A 23,203-nucleotide genomic window follows, 5' to 3' on the forward strand; every position below is an offset into this window, starting at 1 on the left:
TAGATCACTTCCTAATGTAAAGTCAGTGTTAGTTGTAGCCGAGAATTACAGAAAACATGCTTTATTAACCCCAGTCAGGAACTCTTACAAAGCATACCTATAGCCAAGTTTATAGGTCTTCGGCTGTCAGACTAGAACAATGTTTAATTCCATCATCATGATTCATGATCTTGTATCTCAACCTGGTGCCATGATCTAAATAAAATGTCTGGAGTAAGTAACCTGTGACTGCAGTCTACAGTGTTCATGTGTTGTGATAGAAGACAATCCCAGTGTTCTTCCAAAGGTTTTGAGACTTCATAGACTCCAAGTATCCCACAAATTTTCAATTTGTGCTTCAAACACTCCAGTACAGTAGTTTACAGACAAAGAGGCAAAGGAGGTGGCCATCTTGCACTGCTAACATTGGAGGGGCGGGGTAGAATCACCTGGGACAAGCCCTGCTGTGGAACTCCACTCTCTTGTGAGTGGTTAGATGTGTTCAGTTTAATTTAACTGGTAGCCCCCCACAGGGTTTAGTTATCCTTTCTGCCTTAGAGTTCTGTGAGGGATTAAGAGAAAGCCCCCTCGGTGTAACGTCTTCTGTAAATTCTAACTTGTACTAAACATAAAATATACATCCAGAGAAAAGAAAGATACATACTCATGTAGATGTCCTTAGTACACACACAACACTAGATACAGATTTGAGGAAATTGCTCCTAGTCAGACTACCCATTCCCTTTCTGTCTCTCTCCCCCTCCTCCCTCTCTTCTTCTCTTCCTCCATGCGTATATATACCCAGTGTGTGTGTCTGTGTGTGTGTGTGTGTGTGTGTGTGTGTGTGTGTGTGTGTGTGTGTATGAGTACATGTGTTTGTTTGTGTGTGTATAGGAATACAGGCATGCATGCAGGTGTCTGTGTTTGTATTTTTTGTTGTGTTTTGTGTGTATGTACAGATCTGGATATCAAATGTTTATGTTATAATATTAAATGAGGTCAGATTTAACAAAGTCTATTATCTGAATATAATTTAGGCAAGCAGATGAGCTAGGACCAGAAGCAAATGTACCTCATTGATACAAATACAAAGATGGGACAATAATAAACAATTATCTTATTCAACCCCATCTCTGGAATCGAATAGAATTTTCTAATGCCCTTTTAATATAACAATATTAGATTATTTGGTTGCTTCATTTTTGCTTATAGCTCTACTAGTTCTTAATGTTGCTTTTTTAAAAAAATGTCTCCTTCCAACTAAACTACAAGATAAAGATGAAAGAAAGTTTTAAATTCTCTTACATTTCCAGTGTATCAGATAGCCAAGTAAAAACACATGTTCCTTAAGTTCATAAAATTCTCAGATGGATGGATGGATGGATGGATAGACAGATACATAGATAGATGCTGAATTCATGATGAATAGGTGGATGGAGACTGAATGGATAGATGGGTGGGTGAATGAGTGGATGGATGGACTGACAGATGAATAGATGGATGGACAGATGGATGGATGGATGGATAGATGGGTGGGTGGATGGATAGATGGGTGGGTGGATGGATAGATGGGTGGGTGAATGGATAGATGGATAGGTGGATAGGTGGATGATGGGTGGGTGGGTGGATGGGTGAATGGATGAACTGACAGATGAATAGATGGATGGACAGATGAATGGATGGATGGGTGGATGGATGTGTGGATGAATGGATAGATGGATGGATGGATGGGTAGATGTAAAGGGCTGGTCTAAGAGCTGCATAAGTGGTTATGACTTGTTTTCTTTCATGATGGAGCAAAGTGTTTAGGACAAGAAGCTATGATGCTCAGCAAGGGAAGACGGTAGGAGGCACTAGAAGATGGACTCCACCCATTGTCTCCATGATGGAGGGGAAGAAACTCCCTATGTAAATGCTTCCTGCCTTCCCTCCTAGACGGCCATCTAAGATGGTCATCCCTTAATGCTGAAGACTTTGTGGGGAAGCAGAGCCTCTCACCAGAACTTCTCCAAGGAGAGGAAGTGTCTGAAGGTCAGAGAAATTAGTCTTGTACCTCGGGGAAGAAATGAAGGGAACACTCTAGGGTGGTTCTAAAGATGGGCTAATACCCAGAAGTCTTCCCTTGGTCATGAAGAACAGCAAGAATTACACCAAGCATTTTTTGTAAATATTGACATGAAAGCTCCCCAAGAAAACAAAAGGCAGTTTGTTTCTCAATACATTACTCAAAAATATCTGCACAGTGCATGCCAGCAACAAAGAAAATCTAACTGGTCCATGGGTCTCACTACTCATTCCTTGGTGTTTCAACAGAATGAAGGCCTCAAGAGCAGCATGTTATACGAATGTTCTCTGGTCTGCGTTCACAAGCAATCATATAGGCTGTGGACTTGGAAGGTGCAGAGAAAGAAATGTGGAGAGGAGGAGTGAGGTATGATGGGCTGTTGAGCAGGCCATATCCTCTTTCCTTCTCCCAGGAGGAAGTGGGTTTTAAGCAAATTCATTAGTTGTGAGGCTAAAGCCTCTGTGGCTGGCCACGCCAGGACACGAGTTCCCTATAGACACCTCTTCCAACTGCACACTAGCTGTGGAGCAAAGTTTGGAACAGAATGGGTTCAGTCTGTTAGCACCATCTAGTGGGACACTGATTCACTGCCACAGAACTACAACTGTTCAGAGGAATGTTGGATGAATTCCCCCCACCCACCCACCCACCCAAAAGGATACCCACCCACATTAGTGGGGCTCTACAAACATCTTAAGAGAACCTCACAATATCTCTGGAACTTTAGCTTCTTCCTCAGTAAACTCAGGGAGCGGGACAGTGAAGCCATCTTTGCCTTTCAGCCAGAAGGTGGTCTGTTCTCCCTTGCCCTGTGGGAAGGGAAGAAGGTGAGCAAGAGAAGAGAACTGACAGGGAAACCTGGCTGGGTCTGGTTTGCTTGGATAGGCAACAGGATCCATCTCTTTTAGAGAAATATGTCTTTATATATGAAATCCTGGTGACTACATGGACCATCAGCCATTTCTTCTGTGGAAAGGCATACAGAGAATGAAGTCCATTGCCCCTCCCCCCAGATTTTAAACGTGTAATGAAATCTGGATTTTGAGTGACTTGGGGACCAAGGAAAGCACCTCACATATAAGTGTACATAGAGTCTGAATGTTCTGCATTGCTACCATGCCTGTCTCCACATCCACACCTGTCTCCACATCCATGCCTGTCTCCACATCCACGCCTGTCTCCACATCCATGCCTGCCTCCACATCCATGCCTGCCTCCACAGCCATGCCCATCTCCACATCCATGCCCGTCTCCACATCCATCCACGCCTGTCTCCACATGCACAGCTAAGTCCTCCAGTGAGACCAGCAATAGGGACAGGGCATCGTCCCAAGGAGGTTCTGCAATGCTGCTGTCCAGAGGTCCTCTATCTATCTGCTGGAGGGCACCGTGTACCTGCACCAGAGAGAAAGCCCCCACCTTTGGCAGTCCTGTGGAATGAACTTGCTAGGCAAGCACCCCCTAGTGAGCTACAACCCAAACCCTTCCATGTTTGCTCTTTTCTAGGTTTCCATCCCTACCCAGACAGCCAGTGTCTATCAAGGACACAGACTGGGGAGGTGAAAAAGGGTCAACCTGGCCTTACCTTGACTGAAATGGTGCCTCTCTTTTGCAGATGGTACCCTCCTGCTGCCAGAAGAGCTCCTGCAGTGCTCTGGGAAACATGAATCCGGAGAGCTTCGAGAAACCAGACATTGGCTAGTCACCATCTTGTCATTGGGAGGGTCGGTGGGCAGGGACTTCTTTGGAGAAGGGACCAACATTACTTCGTTCTTTGTTTTCTATAACTTCTCATGAAACAAAGCACATAGCTGAGCAGCATAATCCCAGCCCATGGGAAGCAGAGGCTGGTGGATCTAGAGTTCAAGACCAGTTTTTAACTACATCATAAGTTCCAGGCTAGCCTGAGATTTAATCAGACCCTTTCAGATAGGTAGTAGGTAGGTAAGTAAGTAGGTAGGCAGATCCATAGACAGACAGACAGACAGACAGACAGACAGACAAATTTCAAGTACAAATTATACCCCATGTGTGAGACACATAGGTTGGGACCTTAAGCTACCCAGGCATTAGTAAATTGGTAAGATACTTATGGATTAGTGTTTGATTTAAGAACACAGAGAACCAGCTTATTCTGCACGTTGTTAATCCCCATGAATGAGGCTCACCAGGCTTCTTCAGCTTCCTGGGATGAGCTGAAGACTTAGTACTAAAAATGTTACCATAACCAAAGGTTCAAGTAGAACCAGTGTTGGAGCTTGCCTAAGGAGCCAGCTTCCTGATTTACTGTAAACCTTTCCTTACAAACTGATAGGTTTAAATGTGTGTTTTAAAGTTGGCTAAGTAATTTTGTCAATGAAGTAATTGTGTGTGTGTGTGTGTGTGTGTGTGTGTGTGTGTGTGTGCGCGCGCGTAAACATGGGAGAAGTCAATACATTCAAAATAATGGCAACCCAAGTGATTTGAAACTTAAACCACTGAGGAATATTTTTTCATGTTTCAATTGAGAAACAGCACACACACACACACACACACACACAGTAGGTCATGCCAGGAAACTTGGTAAGGTTGAGCAGTTTGGAAGCCCAGAGGACAGTAGGCGCTTCACCCATTTCCAACCAGGCCCCTGTCCCGTTACCACACTGTCTACATAGGAACATGACCTATGGTCACGTAGATGAGTACAGAGTTCTCCATGCTGATGCAGTATCTAGAGACCTTAAAAGTTTAGCCAATAAGCATCCCTTCCTGGACATTCCTTCCTGAAAGATATTTAATCTCTGGTCCACCATGAGGAGGTGGTATGCACCTATTTCCACAATGAACAATTAATAAACAGTTTGGAACCAAGAACTGTCTCTTTCATCAAGAACCACTGTGGGGAGCACGGAAGAAGTCTTCATCAGCAGAGCTGCACCATCTGAGTCTCCTGCAGAAGGCCCCCTCTGCACCCCTGAACTTCCCACTGAGGAGCTAAGCCAGAGTTTCTGAGTCTCTTCATCCTCAGCCCAGGGGCCTCCTCCATTCCCATCTCCCTGTGACCCAGTGGTGTCTGGATGTCCAGAAGTTTGGGAACCCCTAGCTCAGTGCTTCTCATCACAGGCCCATGGATCCCCTACCCTTTGTTCCCAGCTCCTCTGCATGGTTTCCAGCAGCAACTGGATGCCTGGGAGTCAGGGAACCCCAGCTTCAGCCTCCCACATCTTAGGCTGCATTTTCCCAACCCCTGTGCAGTGTATAGGTGCTTACCTCAAACCCAGCACCCAGCAGCAGGGTGTAGGGTAAATACCATCTAGCAATCTAGCATCTGCCTAACAGAGTCCCTATACTCCAGAGGCAAGGTGGACCTCAGAAAGACACACACACACACACACACACACACACACACACACATATATATATATATATCAATAGTTGGTATAATAAAATTACTAGACAGCACATAAGAATATGATGCTTTCTAGAGTCCTGTTAATAGATTTTCCCTACACCACCAGGTATATACTCTACATCAGAGATGGAACCACTACTCACAGGCCAGTTTGCTCACTATTTGTGTTTGCAAATAAAGTGTTATTGGAACCAGATCTTGCATTTACATGTTTCTAAAACTACTTTTGAACTACAACATCAGAATTAAGTAGTTGCAACCAAGACTGTATGTCCCCCTAAAACCTAAAATATTTACTGTCAGATACTATAGGGGAAAAAAAAAACATTTTCTAATGTGTGTTTTGTGTTTATATGCTTTCATTATGTGTAGGTCAGTTAAGAACAGGAAGAAAGTTTTGATGGATAAAATACTAGCTATGCAGGCATAACAACCCGAGTTTTGATGCCCAGCACCCACATAAAATCTGAGTGTGGGTGCATATCTATAACTTCAGTGTTGGGAAGTGGAGCCAGGTGAGTTCTGAGAGCTCACAGCTCACCCAGGCCAGTCGTCAGTCAGGAAACCTCAGCTTCAGTGAGACCCTGGCTCAAAAGCAAGATGAATAATAAGGTGGAGGGGTATAGAGACACATGGAGAGAGAGAGAGAGAGAGAGAGAGAGAGAGAGAGAGAGAGAGAGAGAGAGAGAAGAAACCATATGTTTACATAGCTCCACTGTGCACACAGAGGAAAAGCATCTCAGTCTCCACAGCTGGTGCTCAGGTTGACTCCTGGGAATAATGATTTTTTATCTTCCAGATGGAAAATGAGACAAAATGCAAATGAGTCTTCTAAAAAAAAAAATACCCACTGATCAAAGATAGAGGACGAGGGGACAGGGATAGTGTGCTTGCAGCGTGCTGCAAACGATACCCACGCAAACTGCTGCTTTCCATTCTGGACGCCATGTTCACAGTGTCTCCGAACAGACAGTACCTGGGCATGGTGATTCCCACCACACCAGCCACCACAGGACCTAAAAAGGGAACAATGGAAGGGTCTAACCGCCTGCTTTCCTCAAGGCTGGGCTCCACACAGGTCATCAAATTCACAGAGGAAGTTAATTCAACAGATATTTAGTTAAGTGTCTCTTGGATCAATGCTTGACATTTATGCATCGTTGAGTGCCTGCAAAGCATCTTTGGGTTGCACACACTTCTCATAGAAGTCAAGTCACACCTTAACCACATTAGTTAGGAACTGCAGATGTATACAAAGCCCACAGCAGCACAAACTTGAGGAATTACTTCTGATTGGAGAACGGGTTTGCTTTCGGTTGGATAGTAGGACCATGGCTACATAATTTGGGTGGGGGTGGGGACCTCCTGCAAAAGGAAACCATGAAGCATTTTCTCAAAAGGGTATCAAGACATGAGCCTGGACCTACAGTGAGGCTGAGGCAGGAAGACTGCAAATTGGAGGCCAACAGCATCTGTGTTGCAAGACTCCATCAATTTTTTTTAAAGTAATAAATAACACTAAACCAAGTAGGGCTCACTCATCTGCTAGTCATAAGCCCATGAGTTTGACAAAAAAAAAAAAAAAAGTGTACCAAGGGGACACATGAAGAAAATGTAGCCCAGCATGGCTCCCACACTCTGCCTGCTTCAGGTTTTAAAGCAGCTCAGACTTTCTGTGCATCCTCATTTGCAGCAAGCAGCTCCATAGACTGGAAATATATGTGCATTCTGTGGTCCCTTGGCCCTATAACCATTTAATGACTGTTTCTGAAAGCCTCAGACTCAGGGCTCAAGCCCAGAGCCACCTGTGGTCAGGCATGGACGCTCTGTTACTGGCCACCAGTTCGGCCTTACCTGTGTGGAGGCCTATCCGGAGCTTGAGTCTCTCCTCAGGCATGTGCCCGATCTGGAAGTGGGTGGTGACACTGAGTAAGTGCAAGGACATGGTGGCAATCTCGTCCACATGCTGAGCTCCGTTTCGGATGGGAAGCCCACTGGCCACCATGTAGGCATCTCCAATGGTTTCAACCTGGAAACGATACAACACAGCATGCTTAGGTTTCCATGAGGGAGGCACTAAGCAAAGGAGGAAATGGGGTTAGACAAGAGAATCCGCCTTCTCAGTCCTTCTCCTGAGCCTCACACTCCAAAACTATCAACTCACTGGTCTCTAGTCCACCCAACTCCAGCATTTCTTGTGTCTGTTCTTGCTCAGATTCCTCCACAAACATTCCTTCTCCCCTTAGACATTGTTTGCACCTCTGAGACCTGATAACCCTGGTACCATATTTCCCTAGTCCAAGGTCAGAACCAATTAGACAAGCAGCCACTTATAAGTTGGGTAAATCCTGAAGGATCACATGGATCCCTCAAATGAAGTCCATATTAGCCAACTCAAAATATCTTCATGCCACACGAGGACATAAAAACGCTTACACTGTTCAATGAATTCACTCACACACATATAGACATTTGTATCACTGACTTGTGCTCCTCTATACTGGCTCTCTTAGTAAAACCAAAGTCCTTACTGGCATAAAAGTAACTGATTCCTAGAAGCCCAAGGCTTTAAGCTTGTGTAGACACAGTGGTATCTAGCAGAACCCAAAGATGATATAGAAAGGTACTATATTAGTGAGGTAGTAGGACCCAAAAATTACAAAAGTCAATTACTCAACAAGTCTAACTTGGTCCAAGACCACTTTTCCTCTCCTGAGAACAACCTTCACAAATACAAACCAGGTGTAATGCCCATGCCAAGTAACCCTGGGAAGAGAGAGCTAGGAAAAAAATTCCAGGGGACACTGTCCTAAGCAGAGCAGGAGTGGAGATGAGCTCTTAAAGGCACATTGTGCCATCTTTTCACCCTTGAATACTTGTCATTTATGGGGAATACTAGAGGATGTCCACTGAGTGTCTGTCACTCAAGGACATGGCCACACTGTCCTCCAAACCTTGTCAGTCCCAGGACATAGGTAGAGGTACAGGCAGAGGCATAGAGTCATGGATAAGTCGTGTACAGTTGGGAACAGTTGAGGCTGCCTAGCAGGCATGTGGAGGCACACAGTACACATAATACTCCCCTAACCACGGTCTGACCCTCCCCACAAAGAGGTCTAACAACCCACAGAATAGCATCAGCGTCACCACACACAGTCACATCATCACCACTTTTCCTGTCCTCCTCCATCTCCTTGTCACTCTGGCGACCATGTCTATTCACCCCCTTGAGTAACACCATACAGGCCATACCTGCCATCTCCCCCTTAGCATGTATCATAGCAACAAAAATGAGAGCCACAGAGGATCTAAAGGTAGCAGCTTTGAGCTTCCCAGGATCTGAAAGACACATACTCGGTACTGGCCAATGCCTCCTTTCAAACATGTTTTCTGTGAGATTGAAATAATGAATGGAGAATGGATATTCATAGCAATGCAGTGTGTGCGTGGAGGCCAGGAAGCCTCAGCTGTCATTCCTCAGCCTCTGTCCACCTTGGTTTTTGAGGCAGAGTCTCTCACTGGCCTGGAATTCACCAATGAAGATGGTTGGCCATTGAATCTCAGCAATCTACCTGACTCTGCCTCCACAGGGCTGAGAATTATGTACCACAAAACCCCTCTTATTTCTCCATTGGTTCTGGGGATCAAAATCAAGTCTTCCAGCTTGCAAGACAATCACTTTAGTGACTGAGTCATCTGCAGCCACCACACAGTAACTCTGGACAAGCATGTACATTTGTGACTAAGCAAGGCCCTTTCCGAGAAGATGGACAGAAATAAAATGTCCGGGTTTCATCATGGATTGAGATGAACTGAGATGTGGTCTGTCCTCAGCCAGCCTGGAGACAGTGGATGGGGAGTCTGTATGCATCACAGCCTAGTGAGTCTCCTCGGCTCACCTTGTATACATCATGGGTCTGTATCGTGTGATCAAACAAGCTGTACAGGTCATTGAGGAGCTTCACCACTTGCAAGGGAGAGCTGAGGGAGCACAGTTTTGTGAATCCCACGATGTCAGAGAAGAAGATGGTGACAGACTCAAAGTGTTCTGGCTCTACAGACTTTCCAGCTATTAGCTGTTCTCCAACGAAGCTGAAATCAGAGAAAGGGTAAGTCTTAACAAACTCCTGCTTGCCTCTGCTTCCTGGGCTCTTGGCTTTGGTGGGCTAGGCTTTTACTTATTGAATTTGCCATCTAGAGAAACTTTGTGACATGCATTTATTCACTTGTGTTTTCTCTACAGAGATTTTAAGTGGGTAGCTATAACCTGCAGGAGAGGGTGAAGATCGGGGACAGGTCACATAAATGGCTTCATTAAAAAATAGTTTTTCATGGCACACTGGATCTTGTCATTTTCCAATGCAGCATAAAAGACTATGATCTATCTCTCTTCAAATAATCTTTGAGACGCCGGGGGGCAGGGGGATGCTCTGTTGTGTGGATCTATAATGTAAATGTGTTTGTTTAAAAAGCAGACAAGGCAAGTGAGTGACGTATCAGTCCTGTGGGACTAAGGCTGAATCTCCCCTTCAGACTTCAACACTTCTTTCCCAAGGACAGAAACGGGGGCCTCTGTCTCTCACTAGCAAACCTTCATGACATTTGTCCCTCTTTCTGTATAGTGTCATTAACATGAAACATATTCTAGTTACCAGGACATGGCATAAGATTCGGAAAGCTGAAATGATCCACCTTTTGATGTGAGTCCAACCAAAAAGATGTCCCTGTTCTGGGTGGGTGGCGTTCTGTATCGGTTACACTAACTTTCATTACACTATGTATTCTAAAATACCTCTGAGGAATAGTTTAAAAAATTAAAAAGGAAAAGTCTAAGATGCAACAGCTTTTATAGTAAATGTACATTTATAAATAAAAGACTCAAATCGAATAAAAATAGTTTCTCACTGAAAACATCTCATCTCTTCTAGTGCAAGTATAGTTTGGTGGTAAAGACTTGGTGTGCAATGTGAAAATGAATCCACAATCCACAAACCAGTAGTTTTACTTCAGCCAACTCTCCTCCTCTTACAGGTGCATTCAACCTCCTATGCTCTGGAGCAGCGGGTTTCAACCTTCCTTAAGCCAAAACACTTTAATACAACTCTGTTGGAGTAATATTTTAAACTCAATCTGGCTTTTCTTAATCAGCCACCATGTTCCCGACTAGCCTAGGCCTGTGACCATGAGCAGAGGTGCTGTACCCGTACTGCCACTGCTCAGCTCAGGCCGTCTGCTCAGGTGGCCAGAGACGCCAGCCCTGCCGCCCACGAGACATCAGCATGGGAGATGGCTCTGCCAATCTTCCACGCTGTCTCCACAAGGCTGGGCTTTGCCCAGACCATTCTGCCATTCACACGGGCCCGGTGGGAAAATGAGACTCTAATGCTTAAATGTTAATCAAAGACTTTATATATTTAGAAATGCTCAATTAACAGTTTGCCCACACAATTAGAGTTGTTTCCCAATATCTAACCTTAAAATATAAATCATTACCCAGGTGTTCTGGACCCCTGCTTGGTTCTCTATGGTCTCTCTCTCTCTCTCTCTCTCTCTCTCTCTCTCTCTCTCTCTCTCTCTCTCTCTCTCTCTCCCTCCCTCCCTCCCCTCCTCTTCCTCTTCCTTTTCCTCTTCCTCTCCTTACTCCTCCCACCTTAGCTCCTCCTATACAACTCCTTGAGTTGTGGGGACCCCGACCATAAAATTTATTTTCATTGCTATTTCACACTTGTAATTTTGCTACTGTTACAAATCGTAATATAAATACTTTTAGAGACAGGTTTGCCAAAGGGGTCCCAGCCCACAGGTTGAGAACCACTGCTCTAGAAAGATCTGCACCATTAATCTCAGTACTCACGGGCCAGAGGCAGGTGGATCTCTGGGAGTTCAAAGACAAACTTGTTTACACAGTAAGCTCCAGGACAACCAGCCTTACATATTGAAACCTATCTCAAAATAAATAAATAAATATTCCTCACTCCCAATCTTTGGGTGACATGCAAATGTACAAGAATTTCAAAGGTAAATGCTTCTATCTGGAAAGAACCAAAGTCGAAGCATTTTTTTTTTTTAAGTTGATACCATGGGCACATAACTAGGCAAAGATTTCAGACACAAGAAGAGGATGCGTGTTAGTGGCAAGACATGAAGCTAGCCTGTCATCTAGTGGTTACATCCTGTTGCTGCAATCACCACTTTCCACATAAGCCACACTTTCATTTTCTGTGGTTCGGGGAAGTATTGTATTTCAATAGCAAGGTAGATCAACTTGCCAACTTCTGCACATACATACATACGTACACACATACATACATTCATATATATGCATATATATATGTATATATATATACACACATATATATGTATATATACACACACACATATATATGTATATACACACATACATACGTACATGCATACATATACGCATACATATGTGTATACATATACATATGTCCCTTCCTCAATCCCTCCTCTACTTCTCCCCCTGCTTGGCCCCTTTTACAACTCCTGATACTCTCTTTGAAAAAAAACATGAAAATATTTCTCCTGCTTGGAGCCGCTAAGACGGGGCGACTCGTCTTCCGCCGGTTGTTTTTGGCCTGCCCACCATTTCTCCTGAATACCTTGGCAGCATGGTGGACAGAAGTTTCTCCACCTTCCTTTTCTCTGCCAGCAGCTGGCAGGTCCGCTCCTCCACTGCTTCCTCCAGGTGATTGGCGTACATTTCCAGCTTGCCCATCATGCTCTCCAAGATGCTCACCCGGCTTTAGAAGAACGCAGATGTTAGCATCCTCTCCCAGGAACCATAGGACCACAGTGGATACACAACTCCCAAATACATATCCCAGAAAGACATAACTTTCCCTTAGGGTGTGCTGCCGAAGGACTGCCCACGCATCAGTGAGTCCGCAGCCCTGAGCTGAAGCTGTGCCCTTTGTTCTTCTGGGCCTCAGTTTACTCATCTGAAAAATGTACCTTGCATGTGTTTTTTTTTTTTTTTGGGGGGGGGGGGTTTCTCGGGAGCTAATATGTATAAACTGCCTAGGGATGAGCCTTGCAGCTTTGATGGCTCGTTGTTACTTCCCAACGTGCTCCTTGCCATGGTTACAACCAAGTCAAAAGGTACAGATTACAGAATGGGGCATTTCTTAGATTGTCCAACATGGATCATGTTTAGATTCCACAGGACTGCATTTCAGAAATGACCCCCATGAAATCGCTTAAATTCCTCACCTTTTAGATGAGAAGACAAAGATTCAGAGAGAAAATAAGTTTGTCTTAATGCTGGGACCATATTGTCTGAGTAAACATTCAAGGACATATCTACCAATCTAAGATACATTACGTTAGTTGGCAAAGTATGCATATTTTGAAACATTATATTTTATACCACTAGTACCAATGTTTCATGTACATTAAAATAATATAAAAATTAGCAATTAAATAAAACTGTTGTGACCTGGAGAAGAACACGGGCTTATTAGGCTAACAATGCCAAGTTAAATAAGCAAATTAGAAGTAGACACTTTCAAACCAAAGTTCTTTCTGCCTCCTCAAGCTAAAATTAAGTATTTAAATATGTATTAAAAATTATAGCATCAGGCCAGGAGTGGTGATGTACACCTTTAATCCCAGCACTGGGGAGGTAAAGGCAGGCAAGTTTGAGTAGGTTTAAGACAAGCTTGGTCTAAACAGGGAGATCCTAGGGAGTTTCAAGCCAGGCAGAGCTGCATAGTAAGAATGTATCTTTAAAAAAAAGATACTATTATGGGAATGGAGAGATGGCTTCGTTAATGGTGCTTTCTGCTTGGTTGTCCGCACCCACAAATGCCCGCAACTCCGGTTCCAGGGAATCTGACATCAACTTCTGTCATCAACTGACACACATTCACATAAATAAATACTTTTTTAGGTGATACTATCAGCCTGATATGTAGGAAGCTGGTATTGAAAAGGGGATTTGAGAGGTAGGCTCAATAAACAACTATAAGGTTGGAGTTAGCTCAGTCGTATGCCCTCGCCTAACATACGCAAGGCCCTGTAGAAAAAAAACAAACGAGTGATAATCTAAAGTTGGTAAGTGGGTTTTATCAAATAGTCCAACACCAAATTATTAGTTATGACTCTTAGAATAATAATTTGAAAAATATACTAAGGCAGTGTCAAAATGGCCTGGGAAAAAGCCTTGGCTGACAGGAGATGTCTGAATGGGCCCAGAGGGCAGTGGCATTGCTAATGTCTGCTCTGTGCTCACAAAATAGATTGAAGACTCTAGCACTCCACCTTAGTCAGCATGGGGAACTTTGCATATGGTGGACATTAAGTGGAAACATGATGACAGGAAGGAGGAGAGAGAAGAGGGGAAGAGGGGTAAGAGCCAGGAGAGGAAGAGAGAGAAGGAGCACAGGGAAGGAAAGGAATGGAACAGAAGGGAAGGGAGGAGAGAAGAGCCATACAGACTGTTACAACAACATAAATGAACACTGAGTACATCCCACTAAGTAAAGGGAGCTGGCATGAAAGGGGGCGTATGTGCATGATCTGGTAATCAGGTCTAGAAAAGCAGAATTCTAGTCTGGGTGTGGCTGAGAGTTGTGGAGAGAGTTGTATAGAACACAGACATAATTTTTTTTTCCAATTCTCAATGACTGCATGATGAGAAGGAAGAACCTACTTCACATTTAACTTACCCTCTGGGACTGGCTTCCCGTAACGTCTTCTTGATAGAAGGGAAGGTGGGCCTTTGCTCTGGAGATTCAGCCCAACATGCCCTCACCAGGGCCACAATCCTTTCATCACCCTTATCCTCCAACAGGGACGGCCGAAGTGGAATGGTTCCCCGGGGGTCTTTGATGCAACTGATGATTTCTGAAACCCATTTGGGGTTGGATAAACAAGTTAGATAGTCTTGACACTCAAGACACAACTGTCTAAATGATGATGGCATTCTCCAATCTAAAAACAAAGATAAACAATATATTTGAATTCCAGGGTGATCTAGATGTGTACAGATGTTCTAGATCCTTCTAGAAAATTAAAGAGTCCAGTGGAAATGTAGACACCACCTCTGACCCATCAGTTTCCAAACAGGGGCTTTTAAAAATATACCCTTTTTAAGTTATCTCACAAATGGAGAGGCTTGTGGTACCCAACTCTTCAAAGTGTGCTTCATGCAATTTTGTATCCTATGCTTCACAAAAGTGATTTTAATGAATGAATGCTACTGTCTCCCTGTCTGTCCAGTTGTATAAGCCTGCTTCCTTTTGCTTCTCTGTTGGCTTCTAGCAGCATTTGTTAAGGATTCCATCCCCACCCTTAAAAATAGGAAATACTTTGAGAGTGATGTATACATATTTTAACATAAAACACTATGTTGCAGAATATAAATAAACAACAAACGCAGCTACTAAGCAAAGGGAGTCATGAAAGGGTGTGTGTGCATGATCTGGTAATCAGGTCTAGAAAAGCAAAATTCTAGTCTGGATGTGGCTGCGAGATTTGGAGAGGGTTGAGTAGGTGAATGAGGAGAGGTCAGGTAAATGTTCTGTTTGACAGTGTAGTGATGGGCACACAGGCACTGACTATTTGGTAATACCTAGGGAAGCTCATAGCACAGTCATGTTTAAGAAATACATACATTGCTTTTTAAAATACATCAATCAGGACATGAGAGAAGCTGAAAATGGGATTCAGGACATAAGGAAAGAGTCTAATGGTGCTATGTGTGTGTGACTTTGCTAAAAACTGGGCGGGAGAAAGTGGGGAACCTCCATAAGGCCTGAAATAAGGCAAGAAGACAAAAGGAGCTACTGGCAATTCTTCCTTTCGTAGCTACTATGTTGTAGTTACTTCTCAGCCTGTTAAGAGGCTCTGGGTTCAGTGAGAAAAGGCTCCTTGGTGGTTACGTTGGAGAGCTATAGACGGTGATGAGATCAAGTTGGCTGTGTCATTATGAACTCATGCTTAGCTCACTAGAGATACAGATGTATGCCTGTATCTTATATGTTCAAATATGGGTTATTATACACATTTATATTTTCATCTACCAAAGAGGGGCTAGAAACAATACTCCAGTAGAAAAGGCATACATACTGTCCTAGTATCACTATCTAAAGAAAGAAGACAGGGCTGTTTAGAGAATGGCCTGCTTCTTGTACTGAGTAGGGGATGTATGGTACTGTGTAAGGGGTGTGTAGTACTGAGTGGGAGTGTGTAGTACTGAGCAGAGGCTGTGTAGTACTGAGTGAGGATGTGTAGTACTGAGTGGGGGGTGTAGTACTAAGTGGGGGTGTAGTACTGAGTGGGGGGTGTGTAGTACTGAGCAGGGGTTATGTAGTACTGAGGGGGTGTAGTACTGAGTGGGGGTGTGTAGTACTGAGCAGGGGTTATGTAGTACTGAGGGGGTGTAGTACTGAGTGGGGGTGTGTAGTACTGAGCAGGGGTTATGTAGTACTGAGGGGGGTGTAGTACTGAGTGGGGGTGTATAGTACTGAGCAGGGTTGTGAAAAAACAAATCTAAGGCTTCAATAGCACCAGAAAATAGAAAAGGACTCAAAAGTGAAACAAAATACAACAGCAGTTGTGTGTCCAGAGACCATGCCACCAACTGAAATTGGGCAGCCAGAAACAAACCATTTGAGCTACAACATTAAGAAGAAATCTCCGTGAGTCTATACTGACAGATATTAACAACTGATGGCACAGATAACAGGAATCAAATAGACAGATCTAACAGGGAATTCTGTATAATACCTACAGCAATTCTTGATTTAATATGGCCTGTGCATAGTGACTTCCTTCCAACTTTTCCAATTTGGAAGGATAAAATCAAAAATACAACAGGGACATCAACAAGGACTATCTCTCTCTCTCTCTCAGATCACCAAAATTAGCCTCAACTTGGACAGGTGTGTTCACAGTTGCATCATTAAGAACAGACAGTGTCACAAAAGTGACAATTCACATCAACAAGCTTGTCCCCTGACACACATAACCCCCAGAACAGCCATGAGAAAAAGGAAAGGTCAGACGTTCCCAATGAGAAACTATCTGCACAGGTTCTGACCAGCAGCTGAGGAGATGGCTCCCTGGGCAAAGTATTTGCCATGAATCCCCAGAATCTGCATAAATGACTGATGGGTGTGGTGCCCTATAATACCAGCTCTTGCAAAGTAGTGACAGGGACTTTCCCAAGCAAGCTCCCTGGGCAAGGCAGCCATAAAGGCAGGGACTCTAATGGAGTTGTACAATCTCAAGCCTCACTGCAGACCTGCTGAGCCAGAAACCTGAGCCAGAGTAGGGGAGAACAGCCATTCTGTATTTTAGCAAGCTTCCGGGTTATGCCAGCACCCAGCAGAGTTTGAGAACCATTGGGCTGCTATGCACAAGTACCCGGGTTTATTTGTAAGAAAATATGAGAAGCAGATAGAAGTTTGTCTGTAATATCCAAGTACACATGCGGGGTGTAGGACCGTGAAAGGATAGCATGGCTTCTGGTCGAGCACTGACTAGAGATGGCCGGAGACCCAACAGGTATTCCTGCAAGGGACGGCATGCATTTCACCATGTTCCCAGACTCCAGGCTCCTGACACGAGGCCGAAGACCTCCATTGATCCACACCTTTCAATCACATAGGGCAATGCCCCTTCCAGCCCCTCCACAGGTAGAGGATATGACTACAGGCCACAGAGCCTCAAGAGATCTCCATATTAATGAGATACCTAAAGGCCAGAGGGTGTAGCCAATTAAGCATCCCTTCCCAGACCCTCCTCCTTACAAAAGATATTTAACCTCAGGCTCACCCTGAGGACATGGGGTACAGCTACATTCACTTTCCACCATGACAATAAACCTTTTAAAATCATGGAGTTCCTCTTGTTGGGGCCCACCGTGGAGAACTGTAGAGGGGGCCTTCAACCAATGAGCCACTGACTAATCTCCCACTGGAGGACCTCTCTGGGTTCCAGCCATGGAGGCTGCCAACTCAAGCAAGCTAGCCAAGCCAGCCATGACCCAGCCAAGAGTCTCACTACCCCATGGGGCACTGCTGGAGCTTCTCTCCCTCTTCCCCCAGTCTCAACTCTTCCAAGAGTCCCAACAGTGCCTGGTAGCCCAGGAGTCTAAGACCAGCCAATCCCTGCACGCCTTCTTGCCCGGGGGTCCCCACCCAAGAGCTCTGCTCCTGGGAGTCTCAGACTGAGATCTCCCCACTCCCGGAGTGGAGCTCGGTGGCTTCTCATAGCCCAACATCCGCCTGGCGCTGTGTGGAGTGAATTCAGTCAAATTCCCGAGCTTCTGCCTCCCTGAGCCATGGCAGACACGTGGAACCCACAACTCAGCCCAACAGGACCCACGTCCATGAACAAGCTACAGCCCCACATACACACACACCATTCTTCCTAGCTACACTTCTGTGGAGACACAGGCCTACGTGACCAGCTGCAGTTGTTACAGTCAGAGGCATGTTGACTGTCACAGAATGTAGTGGCCAAGCACAAACAGGAGTCGAGCAGTTTCTGCCTGGGCTCAGGTGAGGGGGTTTGGGGGTGTGCATTGGCTTGGTTCCAGATTCAGGGGTGCCTGGCTAGATCTTGGCTTCATTTAGCTCTAAAGGATTTACTTTAAATAGCTTTAGTTTGAGGGTATGAAACACAGCTGCTTAATGTACTCTTTTAAGGAATTGTTTCAGAATACATTTTAGGCATTAAAATATAGACACTGTAAATGGAAATTCCATTTTCAATGTAGAAACTGGACTGTGGTGGTCTGAACATGCTTGGACCGTGTGTGTGCGTGTGTGTGTGTGTGTGTGTGTGTGTGTGTGTGTGTTGCCACCCTCATAATCTCTTATTTCTTTCCCACCACATCCCACCACCCTTTCCCCACACAAGCTCCTTAGCCCGTGAGGGTACTCCAGCCTTACCCTCTGGAGCTGCCTCAAGGTCATCAAAGGGCCCATGGGCCTGCTGGTGGATCAAGTCCCTCATGAGGACTGCAAAGCTGTAAACATCTCCCTGTGGGGTGCCAGACCAGGGCGTCTCCTGAAGCCTCAACAGTTCTGGTGCTGTCCAGTAGAGCTCTGCAAGACAATGGGGTACCGTTTTAAAACAAAGTTACCTCTAACCCCTTTCATGCTGGGGGAGGTACAGAGGGCAGAGCATCCTGAGAGGTTGGCCCTGTGAGAGTCTGCCTGGGAAAACTTGCAATGTCCATAAGAAAAACCATGGAGAAAATAACCAAGGAGGATGTTCTCAAACAAGTTCATGGTTTACCCAGTGCCATAGTAAAATAGCTGATTCTATTTATTAATTGATAAACTTATATGCAAATCTAATAATTGGTTAAAATACATTTCTATATTTTTTAAATTTGTGTTTCATTTGTTTGCCTACTGTGCATAATTACACACCCAGAGTCAAAATATATATACACATTGTATATGTATATTGAAAAGGGATCATGTAAAAATAAATTAAGGTCTGACCTGGGAGACAGAACACTCCTGTTCTCAGTTAGCTTTAAAAAGCCTGTTGCTAGCTAGTTTTATGTCAGCTTGACCCGGGTTAGAGTTATTCAAAAGGAGGAAACCTCAATAGAGAAAACACCTCCAGGGCTGGAGAGATGGCTCAGCAGTTAAGAGCACTGACTGCTCTTCCAGAGGTCCTGAGTTCAATACCCAGCAACCACATGGTGGCTCACAACCATCTGTAATGGTCATCCAATGCCCTCTTCTGGGGTGTCTGAGGACAGCAACAGTGTACTCACATATATGAAATAAATAAATAATTTGTTTAAGAAAGAAAGAAAGAAAGAAAGAAAGAAAGAAAGAAAGAAAGACACCTCCATAAGATTTGTCTATAGAGCATTTTCTTAATTAACAGTTGATGATATAGAGCAAAATTAACAGTTAATAATAGAGGGGCACATCCCATTGTGCCTGGACAGTCGGTCCTGAGTTCTATTAAAAAGTAGGCTGAGAAAGCCATGGGGAGCAAGCCAGTAAGCATCACTCCTCCATGGCTTCTGCATCAGCTCCTGCCTCCAGGTTCCTGCCCCATTTGAGTTCCTGTCCTGACTTCCTTTGGTAATGAACAAGTGATGCAGAAGTGTAAGCCAAATAAACCCTTTCCTCCCCAAGTTGCTTTTGGTCATGCTGTTTCTTCAATGCAATGGTGGCCCTAAGTAGGATAGCCTGGCAGATCTCGTCATCTATACTGAGAACATAGAATGAAAAAAAGAAGGGACAAAGAGGACAAAAGAGAAGAGCAATCATGGCTTCCGTGGCCTGATTAAATGAGAACCAGTCTCCTAACACAGACCTTTCACCAGCAGTTCTCAACCTTCCCAATGCTGCAACCTTTTAATAGAGTTCCTCATGCTGTGGTGACCCCAACCATGACATTACTTTCATTGCTATTTTCTAACTGTAATTTTGCTACTGTTATGAATCATCATGTAAATATTTTTGAGGACAGAGGTTTGCCAAAGGGGTCGTGACCCACGGGTTGAGAACCGCAGATTCATGGGTGGAACCCCATGATGGGGGTCGTGACCCACGGGTTGAGAACCGCAGATTCATGGGTGGTAACCCCATGATGATTTAGTCCCTCACTCTCTACAGATTAAAAAAAAAAAAAAAACAAAAAAAAACAAAAAAAAAAAAAACGTCGTTCTGTCAGCTGGGAAGAAAAAACTACCCATGGATTCCATGCAAGTGGGACCATTTAGCCCACAGCAAGTGGATCTAAGCTCTGTTGATGGCTACCTGAATGGTCCATGGCCTCCTGGTGGTAGATCCTACAGGTGCTGCCATGCTTGAACTCCCACAACCCAAATCCTGACAGCTTCAGCTGCATATGACTGTCTACCAGGCAGTTGGAAGGTTTCAAGTTGCCGTGAGACCTCAGTGGGCTCCCCTGGAGGAACAGCATGCCCTGCAAGAAAAATGGAGAGCGTGTGAAACGGAGCCAGAGGATGCTGCTCAAACAGTGCACAGACGCGCCATGCCTGTGCTTGTTGTTCTAGAAAAGCTGCCAGCTCCTTGTCTGTGACGCTGACTTGGGTAGCAATAGGAGAAACCTACTTATGACTACTCAATAAAAACCAAGAAGGCAAGCCCGGCTATAAATTAGAATATCCTCATTGTCAGGAACCTGAGTTAAAATTTCACTTCTACCAGTAGGCAGAGGGAAAGCTGCTAGTTACAAAACACACAATGCCTAGGCCTCAGATCCAAGAGCCTGTATTAGCAGCAGAGTCATACATATGCCTCCAGCCAAGCCTGCGTATTTAGGGCCAGAAGGAAGCGTGCTCAGAATGGGAGAGACGGTGCTTAACGTGGAAGATGTTTACAGGCTATAAAAAGACAGGAAAACACACAGCCAACCGAGGGAGGGAAGAGGGGTTTTTTCCAGAGCACTGGGGCCTTTCCATGGGCGGGAGGGGCTAATGGAGTGTCTGGGACTGAGACAGAATGTTTATTTTAGGAAGGTAGGTAGGAGGACGGAATAACTGTTTTAAAAAGCTATCATATCTGAGACATAGTTGGAAAGGGGGATCTTAGCATTTGTAATTTTTCCAGGCAAACATGGAGTTGTAAGAGGAAGGTCAAAGGGAAAGGCCCAGATGCCCTTCCTTGTTCTGAAATAACACAGACTCGGCATTTCTGAGCTCTTGGTTTGCGGTGGAGGATGGTAGGGGGGGGGGTGGTGGTGGTGGTGGTAGTTTGGGTTTGGTTTTTTTTTGTACTGCTGTCAAAGTTCTGGGAATCGTCATCATTTTTGGAATCGTGGGCAGAGAAGCAGCAAGCTCAGTCTGTCTAGGTACAGGTCAACACTGAGCTGTGAACCTGTGGCAGCCTGGGTATTCGGGGATCCCTCCCACCTGCCTCAGGAAACAGGTGCCAACCTGTGAATAAGAAACAACAGTGTCTCTTTCAAGGGTAACTGTCCCGGGCAACAAAAGCCCCTTACTGCACCTAACTCACGTGACCTTCCTGAATGATCCTAGAGTGCAGGGGGCAGTCTCATCTCACAACTGAGCAAAGAGGGAGTGTCTGAGCAAAGACATCAGCGTGCCAGGAAGTCAGGTGGCTGTGATGGAGATCGCTCTGGTTGGTCGCTCTGAGGTGGAATTCCAACTCGTGGCCTTGACCAGCTCCAGCTCCCTCTGCTGGGCAAGGAAGCCATGACAGGCAGACAGATGGTGGCGTCTGTGGAGCCCCACTCTGTGGTATTGATTTGTGAGCAAATAGCCGCAAGCATTGGCGTGCACATGCGCTTCACATGCATGATGGCGACTGTGCGTGGTATTGGTTTGTGAACAAGTAAACAGCAATAAACATCCATGCGCACATGCCCTTCACATCCTCACATTTAACCTTCCCTTAGACTCTTCTCAGTCTTCGCAGTTTCAGTGTTCACAAGCAGGTGGCGCATAGGGCTGGGTTAGACCCCCGGGCTTCAGAGGCTTCAGAGGCTTCAGAGGCTTCAGAGGCTTCAGAGGCTTCAGAAGCTTCAAAGCCGGCTCCCTTCGCAAGAACTACTCTGTTCCCCGTGCTCTGTGTGCTTAATGGGAAGTGGGGAGAGGAAAGCGGGGACCATACTTCTTAAACCCTTGCACGAGAGCAAACTCGAGTCCACTTGGCTCAGAAACTGCTGGGAAGGAGAAGGTGTCAGGCAGGCTGGCTCCGGAGTCACTGATGACACAGCAAAGAGGATCTGAGGGAACCATTCTTAAAGCGTTAGGATCCCTAAACCTTAATCCTCTTGGATAACAACAAGCTTGCTCCAGCCAGAACCCTAGGGCCAATATTGCGTTGGAAATGTGGACTGATACAAATAGCAATGAGTAAATGGCCCGGAAAGTGGAGCCATCACTAACCCCACCCTTAAATCAGGAGACAAGGGTTTCTTTAACCCCACGGCACCACAGGAGATGGTAAAACTGAACCCCAATTCACACTAGCGGGCTAAGGCCAAAGTGTGCGGTCTGGTGAGTCCTGAGCCGGATCCGAAGCTCTCCCTAGCCTTGCAGACATGTCGGTGTGTCACATCACAGAGACACACAAGGATTCTCTTGCCTTTGTCAGTCCCGCCTCCGGCAGGAGACTTGTCTGGTGTTGGCATGTTTTTATTTTCCACCCAATGAAGCAGTATGATAGTGCCTACTGTCAGAGAACAAACCGAACTCTGAGTGTGTGCATGACTCACAGGCCAGACGTCACACACTTAGGCTGCTCTGCCACCTGACCATGACCTGTACTACTTGCTCTACTGGAAATTTCTGGAAGGTTCCCCAGGGCTCTTACACCTGGCTCTCTCCTGTTTGTGTTCTCTGGTGCTTAGCAGAAAGCATGAGAGAAAACACAGGCTTTAAAGACAAACTAGCCACAACCCCCAATCTGACACTTACCAGCCAGGCCAGAACCTGACTAGGCCTCATTTTAATTTCCTCTTGAAAATGGAGTAAATACTAGTAGTAGTTAGTAAGATCAACGTTGGATCAAAACACGATGCTTGGTCACACGTATGTTTTTAATTTTTTTCAGCAGCCATCTTAAGGAAAGCTAAACAAGTAAAAATAATTTTAATAATACTGTGAATTTAATTTCGTGCATTTAAATTTCTCATTTCAAAATATGACCTTTTATTCCTCTAAGCCCTGAAACCAAATGTGGATCTCTTTCATACCTAAGATGCACCTCAAGCTGGACCGGCTCCGGCTCCGGTGTTCAATACTAACACGTGTGCCCTGTGAAACCATATTC

The 23,203-nt window shown here is 45.0% G+C and overlaps 1 protein-coding gene across 1 annotated transcript in view; it reads right to left on the bottom strand.

Moving 5' to 3' along the window:
• Positions 1 to 2,701: 2,701 nt before the first annotated feature.
• LOC117717640 (guanylate cyclase 2G) overlaps positions 2,702 to 23,203 on the bottom strand; it is a 28,336-nt gene continuing 7,834 nt past the window's right edge. The window contains exons 6-14 of the mRNA XM_034514877.2: positions 20,201 to 20,369; positions 18,359 to 18,514; positions 14,126 to 14,303; positions 12,059 to 12,199; positions 9,335 to 9,527; positions 7,290 to 7,464; positions 6,353 to 6,451; positions 3,630 to 3,721; positions 2,702 to 2,853 (exon numbers count right to left, since the gene is read on the bottom strand). Of these exons, the coding sequence (XP_034370768.2) occupies positions 2,749 to 2,853; positions 3,630 to 3,721; positions 6,353 to 6,451; positions 7,290 to 7,464; positions 9,335 to 9,527; positions 12,059 to 12,199; positions 14,126 to 14,303; positions 18,359 to 18,514; positions 20,201 to 20,369 (1,308 nt within the window). The 3' untranslated portion in view covers positions 2,702 to 2,748. The remainder of the gene's footprint in view (positions 2,854 to 3,629; positions 3,722 to 6,352; positions 6,452 to 7,289; positions 7,465 to 9,334; positions 9,528 to 12,058; positions 12,200 to 14,125; positions 14,304 to 18,358; positions 18,515 to 20,200; positions 20,370 to 23,203) is intronic.

The sequence above is a fragment of the Arvicanthis niloticus genome, chromosome 1, assembly GCF_011762505.2.
Source record: "Arvicanthis niloticus isolate mArvNil1 chromosome 1, mArvNil1.pat.X, whole genome shotgun sequence".
NCBI lineage: Eukaryota > Metazoa > Chordata > Mammalia > Rodentia > Muridae > Arvicanthis > Arvicanthis niloticus.